The sequence below is a fragment of the Nerophis lumbriciformis genome, linkage group LG11 (assembly GCF_033978685.3).
Source record: "Nerophis lumbriciformis linkage group LG11, RoL_Nlum_v2.1, whole genome shotgun sequence".
Lineage (NCBI taxonomy): Eukaryota > Metazoa > Chordata > Actinopteri > Syngnathiformes > Syngnathidae > Nerophis > Nerophis lumbriciformis.
The window spans coordinates 3,400,969-3,408,868 of record NC_084558.2 but is presented as its reverse complement, the minus strand read 5'-3'; the positions used below and the strand labels follow the sequence as shown (position 1 = coordinate 3,408,868).

Below are 7,900 nucleotides of genomic sequence, written 5' to 3'. Positions count from 1 at the left end.
AATGTTTCTTGCCTCTATTGTCGAGGCAGCCGACCAAAGCTGTGGCCACATGGTGGTCGGTGCCTGTCGTGGCAGTAATCCCAGAACCCGCTGGTGGTCACCAACAGTGAGGGATTCCGTCAAGCTGAAGAAGGCTCATGGCACTCATGGGACTCCAGAGGCAGCGGACAGGTACCGGCAGGCCAAGCGGTGTGCGGCTTTGGCGGTTCTGGAGGCAAAAACTCGGACATCGGAGGAGTTCGAAGAAGCCATGGAGAACCACTTCCGGACAACTTCGAAGTGATTCTGGACCACCATCCGCCGTCTCAGGAAGATGAAACAGTGCACTGTCAACACCATGTATGGTGAGGATGGTGTGCTGCTGACGTCGACTGGGGATGTTGTAGATCGGTTGGAGGAATACTTCGAAGACCTGCTCAATCCCACCTACACGTCTTTCAATGAGGAAGCAGTGCCTGGGGACTCCGCGGCGGGCTCTCCTATTTCTGGAGCTTAGGTTGCCGAGGTAGTAAAAAAATCTCCTCGGTGGCAGGGCCCAGGATGATATCCGCCCGAAGTTCCTTAATACTCTGAATGCTGTGGGACTGTCTTGGTTGACAAGACTCTGCAGCATTGCGTGGACATTGGGGGCGATGCCTCTGGATTGGCAGACAGGGGTGGTGGGGAAAAAAGGGAACTGGAGAGTGTGTTCCAATTATCGTGGAATTAACACTCCTCAGCATTCCTGGTAATGTCTATTCAGGTGTACTGGAGAGGAGAGGAGGCTACGCCAGATAGTCAAACCTTGGATTCAGGAGGAGCAGTGTGGTTTTTGTCCTGGTTGTGGAACTGTGGACCAATTCTATTCTCTCAGCAGGATCCTTGAGGGTGCATGGGAGTTTGCCCAACCAGTCTACATGTGCTTTGTGGAATTGGAGAAGGCATTTGATGGTGTCCCTCTGGAAGTCCTGTGGAAAGTGCTCAGAGAGTATGGGACATCGGACTGTGGGATTGTGGCGGTCCGCTCCCTGTATGATCAGTGTCAGAGCTTGGTCCGCATTGCTGAGAGTAAGTCGGACCCATTTGCAGTGAGGGTTGGACTACGCCAGGGCTGCCCTTTGTCACCGAATCTGTTTACAACTTTTATGGACAGAATTTCTAGCTGCAGTCATGGCGTTGAGGGGAGTCGGTTTGGTGGCTGCATGATTGGGTTTCTGCTTTTTGTGGATGATGTGGTCCTGCTGGCTTCATCTGGCCAGGATCTCTTGCTCTCACTGGACCAGTTCACAGCGGAAAGTGAAGCAACTGGGATGAGAATCAGCACTTCCAAAACCGAGTCAATGGTTCTCGGCGTCGTCCGGAAAAGGGTGGAGTGCCTTCTCCGGGTTGGCGATGAGATCCTGCCCCAAGTGGAGGAGTTCAAGTACCTCGGGGTTTTGTTCACGAGTGAGGGAAGAGTGGATCGTGAGATTGACAAGCGGATCGGTGCAGCATCTGCAGTGATGCGGACCCTGCATCAATCCGTCATGGTGAAGAAGGACATGAGCCGTAAGGCAGAGGTCTAAATTTACCGGTTGATCTACATCCCTATTGTCGTCTACGGTCATGAGATTTGGATTATGACCGAAAGGACAAGATCACGGGTACCAAAACAAGTTTCCTTCATCGGGTGGTAGGGCTCTCCCGTAGAGAAAGGGTGAGAAGCTCTGTCATTCGGGAGGAGCTCAGAGTAAAGTCGCTGCTCCTCCACATCAAGAGGAGCCAGATGAGGTGGTTCAGGCATCTGGTCAGAATGTCCCCCAAACGCCTCCCTGGGGAGGTGTTTAGGGTGCGTCCGACCGGTAGGAGACCCCAGGGAAGAACCAGGACACGGTGGAGAGACTATGTCTCCCAGCTGGCCCAGCAACACCTCGGGATCCCCCGGGAGGAGATGGATGAAGTGGCTGGGGAGAGGGAAGTCTGGGCTTCCTAGCTTAGGCTGCTGCCCCCGCGACCTGACATTTGGTTAGCGGAAGAAGATGGATTGATGGATAGACGTATAATTTTCCTTTTTTGAAAAATGTTGTCGTTATTAATTTATATTGTAAACTTTAGAAAGAAAAATGGATTATAGAATAGCGTTTTTAAAATGCAAATTATAGTGTTTTTAATATGCACAATATATATTATATCTTATTGTATTATTATAATTATTCACCCATCTATGTTCATTTGTCAAACAATTTTCACACGTTTGAATAAACATGTATTATTTATTTATTTTTATCATAAAAATAAAAATATGTTTAAATATTTATTAATGTCAAAAAAATGTTTTATATTTTTTTCTATGTATTTATTTTCATATTTTTTCATTTTTAAAGGTTTGTTGTGACACTAAGAAATAGAATGTATAAAATGAATTTTTGGAAGACTTAAGCACAACATTTTTTTTTAAATCTTTCTTTAAAATGTGTAAAAAATATTTTTATGTCATAAAAGTGCTTTTTTTTACACCTTTTTTTAAAATGTTGCATATGTTTTAATTATATATCTAAAGTATATGTTTGAAAAATAAACACAACTCGTTCATGTAATCAAAAAGTCTATATATTTATGGTTTGTACACTTTTACTTATTTATTCATTTATTTATTTATTAGGAGCTTGAAAATAATTATATTAATTATTAACATTGTAAAATACTAAACATTATTTTTTTTTAAAGTTTTATAGTAGTGGTAGGGATCACTGTAAAATAAAAAATAAAAATAAAATATATATATATAATAACACAAAAATTACTTTACATTACAATACAAATAATGTAAATTATGGGTATTTTATCCTTTTAAAAGCCTTATTTAAAAAAAAGATGTTCATTTTTATTTCATCTTGTTTTTGAAACCAATTGTAAAACAATTCCTAATACAACCTCTTTGTCGTATAAAAAGATGACACTTTGTGTGACAGTAGTAGCTACAGATCCAAAGTACACATCATGAGTTTACAAGTTGCTGAATGCTAAACAGATCATCACAGTGAAGAATTAACCATCCAAAATCACATGTTTTCAGGGAGGAAACAACAACTGTCATCACAAAGTGCAGTCGTAAACATGCGGCTATAAACAGCGGTCAGGAAACATAAACTGCTGAAAGTGTCTTTTTTTCTTTTTTGTTGTATGTTTGAGTTGAATGTGCAAATGATATACTGTAAACGTGAATAAACATGTGTGTTATCCCGCAGAGAGCTGTGGAAGTGGGGAGTTTCAGTGCACCAGTGGACAATGTATAAACATAGCCTGGAAGTGTGATGGAACTAAGGACTGCACCGATGATTCGGATGAGCTCAACTGTCGTAAGTATTTTTTAACCGGTCAACAAACAAAATACACCAGTAGGTCCAATCATATTACTGTTTTTTCTTCCTTTCGACAGCTTCTCCATCGTGCAGCGCACAGCAGTTTAAATGCGTTACAAGCGGTGAATGCATCGCTTTGAGTTTTGTTTGCGACGGGGAGGAAGACTGCAAGGACGGCTCAGACGAACAAAGAACATGCGGTAAACATACATAACAAACATCCGTGAATGTGAATGCATATGCAAAAGTGCAATATATTTATCTGGACAGTAATCTATCTATTTATATCTGCACCTTATTTTGTAAATGCAAACACTCTGCACCTTATTACTCTTTTATTCTGCACTTCCACGAGCTAATGCAACAAAATTGTGTTCTTATCTGTACTGTAAATTTCAAATTTGAATGACAATATAGGAAGTCGAAGTCGAAGTCAAAGTCTAAATAAGTGCAGGAGGTCGTGACCTGATGGCAAGCAAGCAAATTCAGATCTGACTCCTCTATTTTGGAATGTAACAGGCGATCGAACCTGCAGCCCGAACCAGTTCACCTGCCAGGAGGGCCAGTGTATCCCCGGTAAATACAAATGTGACCATGTGAAGGACTGTGTTGACAACTCTGACGAAAACAACTGCAGTAAGTTTTAATTTTGTTTTACAGTGCTATGTGTTTTCTATAAATTCACTCAAAAATAATAATACTATTGAATTTCTGTTGATTATTTATCAATTTAATGATGTATATATTTCACAGACTATCCGCAGTGCACCGATAAAACATGTGCCAATGGAGCGTGTTACAACCACTCGCAGCATTGCAATGGACGCCAGGACTGCAGAGATGGCTCAGATGAGTATAATTGCAGTGAGTTCAAAGTATTTTCTAATCACAACAAAAGCACATGTTATGTTGTGATTAGAGATGTCCGATAATATCCGATAAATGCGTTAAAATGTAATATCGGAAATTATTCGTATCGTTTTTTTATTAACGGTATCAGTTTTTTATTTTTTTTATTTTTTTATTAAATCAACAAAAAAAACACAAGATACACTTACAATTAGTGCACCAACCCAAAAAACCTTCCACCCCCATTTACACTCATTCACACTCATTCACACAAAAGGGTTGTTTCTTTCTGTTATTAATATTCTGGTTCCTACATTATATATCATTATATATCAATACAGTCTGCAAGGGATACAGTCCGTAAGCACACATGATTGTGCGTGCTGCTGGTCCACTAATAGTACTAACCTTTAACAGTTAATTTGACTCATTTTCATTAATTACTAGTTTCTATGTAACTGTTTTTATATTGTTTTACTTTCTTTTTTATTCAAGAAAATGTTTTTAATTTATTTATCTTATTTTATTTATTTATTTATTTGAAAAGTACCTTATCTTCACCATACCTGGTTGTCCAAATTAGGCATAATAATGTGTTAATTCCACGACTGTATATATTGATATCGGTATCGGTAATTAAAGGGTTGGACAATATCGGAATATCGGATATCGGCAAAAAGCCATTATCGGACATCCCTAGTTGTGATGTTGTATTTTATTTTTTAATATATCGTGTATGTATTGTGATCTTTTTCTCTCTTTTTCTTTTCTTTTTCTTTGAAATTGTAATTTTACTGCCTTTTTTTACATGATGGCCAGGGGACTACAGATGAAAACTCTGTCTTTTTTAACCATGTGAAGTCATATGTTTTATGAAATTGCATTGTCCCCTTTGAAATAAACTAATCTTAATCTTAATCTTAATCTTAAAATGATGAATTAGTATTCTACAAACAAATCATAACCATATAACTATAACTTAGTCGTACAGCACATCTAAAGAACAGAACTGTTTGGATAGTTGTTGTTGTTGTAGTCCCATTCCAAACCAGTAGAAGGCGGTAATGTGCTTTACAAATGGTTTAGTATACCGCCAATTAACTGAAGGAGAAGAAGACCGAGCTGCCGTTTTATGAAGGTTCACATTTTCAACAAAGATGAATAAAGTAATATTAAGTTTTTCATCAAACATGTCTCCCATATCCCTCCTTTAAGACTGGTGTGAATTGGGTGAGTAGTTTTGGCGTAATCGTCAACGAAAAGAAAACCGGAAAATGCACGCAAACCCGGAAGTTGTTAACAATTAAACAATGTATTGTTTCATCTGTTTACAAGAACGATCAGAATCAGAATAATCTTCATTGGTCATGTATGTAACACACAATTAATTAGTGCTCTTTTTGTTTAATGCAAGAAACCCAATACTAAGTCAGCTTTTACTATTTCTAAGATACATAAAATGCGATTCCTTCTACATTACTTGCTTTTACAACTATAATAGTGCTTAGTTTTGATTGACACTGTCAGGTAAAAGGCCTGTTATTGTTGTTTGAAGTGGTTTCTGTTGCTAAAAAACATTGCAAACACCTCCAAGTCTGATACTAATCAACATTGTGACCACCTTTTTATTCATTTCTTTACTGTGTGCTGACTTGCAGCCAACAAGCATTGCTCCATCCACCAGCATCAGTGTGCCAATGGCGTCTGCATACCTATTTCCTTCCTATGCGACCACTGGAATGACTGTGGGGACAACAGCGATGAGCAAGGCTGCGGTAAAAGGACACTGGATTCCATAAAACAAGCTGGTTGTGGACTTCAAACTGCTTCCATGTGACCCGTGCTTGTTTTTTCTGCAGTGTACCAAAGCTGTAGCGGCGAGCAGTTCACGTGTTCGAGCGGCCGTTGTATTCCCCAGCGCTGGGTGTGTGACCACTTCAATGACTGCGGAGACTACAGTGATGAAAAAGGCTGTGGTGAGAACAAACAACCTAAAATACATATTTAGGGATTGGAGGAGGCCTTCCAATTTTTTTTGGTCTGCATTGTAACTTGATGAATGATGTTGCTTGCAGACAGTAACTCCCGAGATTGTTACCCTGGCGAGTGGGGCTGCCCCGGTTCACCAGCTTGTATACCAGTGGGAAAAGTTTGTGACGACAAACCGGACTGTCCTGATGGGACTGATGAGACCAACTCCACCGCTCAGCGCAACTGCAGTAAGTAATCAAGGTCATACGATCTTCAGACTCTTCATTGGGTAAACCCGGCTGGGAAGAAACACTGGCGATATGCGTGCGTCATTTTTGCAGGAACACCAGAGATGATGTTATTATTATAAAAATCCTATTAAAAACTGGTCTGAGAAGTCATTAATGTTATTATTCATTATCAATAGTGCTATTTCTATTGGTAGTTGTATTGCTCCATTTGTAGTGTAATAATGCTCATTGTCATTTCTGTATTATTATTTATTTCACTAACTGCTTCTTTTACCAGCATATTTGTACATATCCTATTTGCTGATGTTGTTCTATTGTTGTAGTTGTTATTATTATTTTTGTGTTTGCTGTTGTTGTCTCTCTGTCTTATCCCCCTCTTGACCCCACAATTTCCCCCTCTGTCTTCCTTTTTTTTCTCTTTCTATCCCCTCCTGCTCCAGCCCGGCTGCACCAAATAATAATATAAATCCATTTAATAAAGTCAAATACAAATAAGGCAACAAGAGAAGTATCCCACACTTCTCTTTTGTAAAGTACATTTGTTCAGCAGATATGGGCATCTACATCAACAATATGATTTGCCTGAGTAGCTGGACAAAAAAAAAAAAAAAGACAACCTTCAAAGGCCCGAGAGACGCCAGTTGATTATCACTTCTTTTAAAATGTCCCTAACTTTCATTGAGCTCTAAATGAAAGTCCAAGGGTTGTCGACTCATAAACATTTTTCACAGTGGCTACTGATGTTTTGCTTATCTCAAGCCTCGCAGACACACACTTGGTGTAACATTAACTTTTTTTCCCTGCTAATCACCGCCAAATTAGGTGCGTGATAGCCGTAAAAAAACGCTCACAAAAATGATAATGACACCTTTTGCTGAGATTAGAGGCTTTAACCTGGAAATGAGTGAGGCGGATGTATTGGTAAACTTGATTTTTATTGCTATCGCTCGCAGGCCTGGAACGCTGTTCGACCTTGAGCTGCGAGTATCTATGCCATGTGTCTCCACAAGGAGGCACCTGCTACTGCCCGGATGGTTTCATCGTCGGCAACGACAGTCGCTCCTGTGTGGGTGAGTGGAAATACATTGGATACCTGATGCTATCGTATGGTTTGGTAGTAATTGCGCCTCTTTGCATTTAGACTACGATGACTGTCAAATCTGGGGCATATGTGACCAGCTATGCGAAGACCGGCCGGGGACGCACCGTTGCAGCTGTGCTGATGGCTATTTCCTGGAACAAGGTCACGTTTGCAAGGCCAACCTGTCAGGTACTGAGGTCTTCTTATCATCATTCAGGACACAATCTGTATTCTTAGCCACAACTTGTCTTCCAGGTGGAATGCCGCAGCTCATTTTCACAGACGGAGGAGAGGTGATGATGGGTGACATCCACGGCCGCTACGTCCGAACTCTGGCGCCAGCTCAGGGCAGAGGCTCTGCTGTCGGCGTGGCGTACCACAGGCACAGTGAGACCGTCTTCTGGAGTGACACGTACACCAAAAAGGTC

At 40.5% G+C, this 7,900-nt stretch overlaps 1 protein-coding gene across 1 annotated transcript in view; it reads left to right on the top strand.

Moving 5' to 3' along the window:
• Window positions 1–1,505: 1,505 nt before the first annotated feature.
• The window catches only part of lrp2b (low density lipoprotein receptor-related protein 2b), a 65,929-nt gene continuing 59,534 nt past the window's right edge, over window positions 1,506–7,900 (top strand). The window contains exons 1-11 of the mRNA XM_061967881.1: window positions 1,506–1,527; window positions 3,207–3,317; window positions 3,398–3,520; window positions 3,840–3,956; window positions 5,382–5,399; window positions 5,828–5,944; window positions 6,029–6,145; window positions 6,245–6,388; window positions 7,345–7,461; window positions 7,533–7,661; window positions 7,728–7,897. Coding sequence (XP_061823865.1) covers window positions 1,506–1,527; window positions 3,207–3,317; window positions 3,398–3,520; window positions 3,840–3,956; window positions 5,382–5,399; window positions 5,828–5,944; window positions 6,029–6,145; window positions 6,245–6,388; window positions 7,345–7,461; window positions 7,533–7,661; window positions 7,728–7,897 — 1,185 coding nt within the window. The remainder of the gene's footprint in view (window positions 1,528–3,206; window positions 3,318–3,397; window positions 3,521–3,839; window positions 3,957–5,381; window positions 5,400–5,827; window positions 5,945–6,028; window positions 6,146–6,244; window positions 6,389–7,344; window positions 7,462–7,532; window positions 7,662–7,727; window positions 7,898–7,900) is intronic.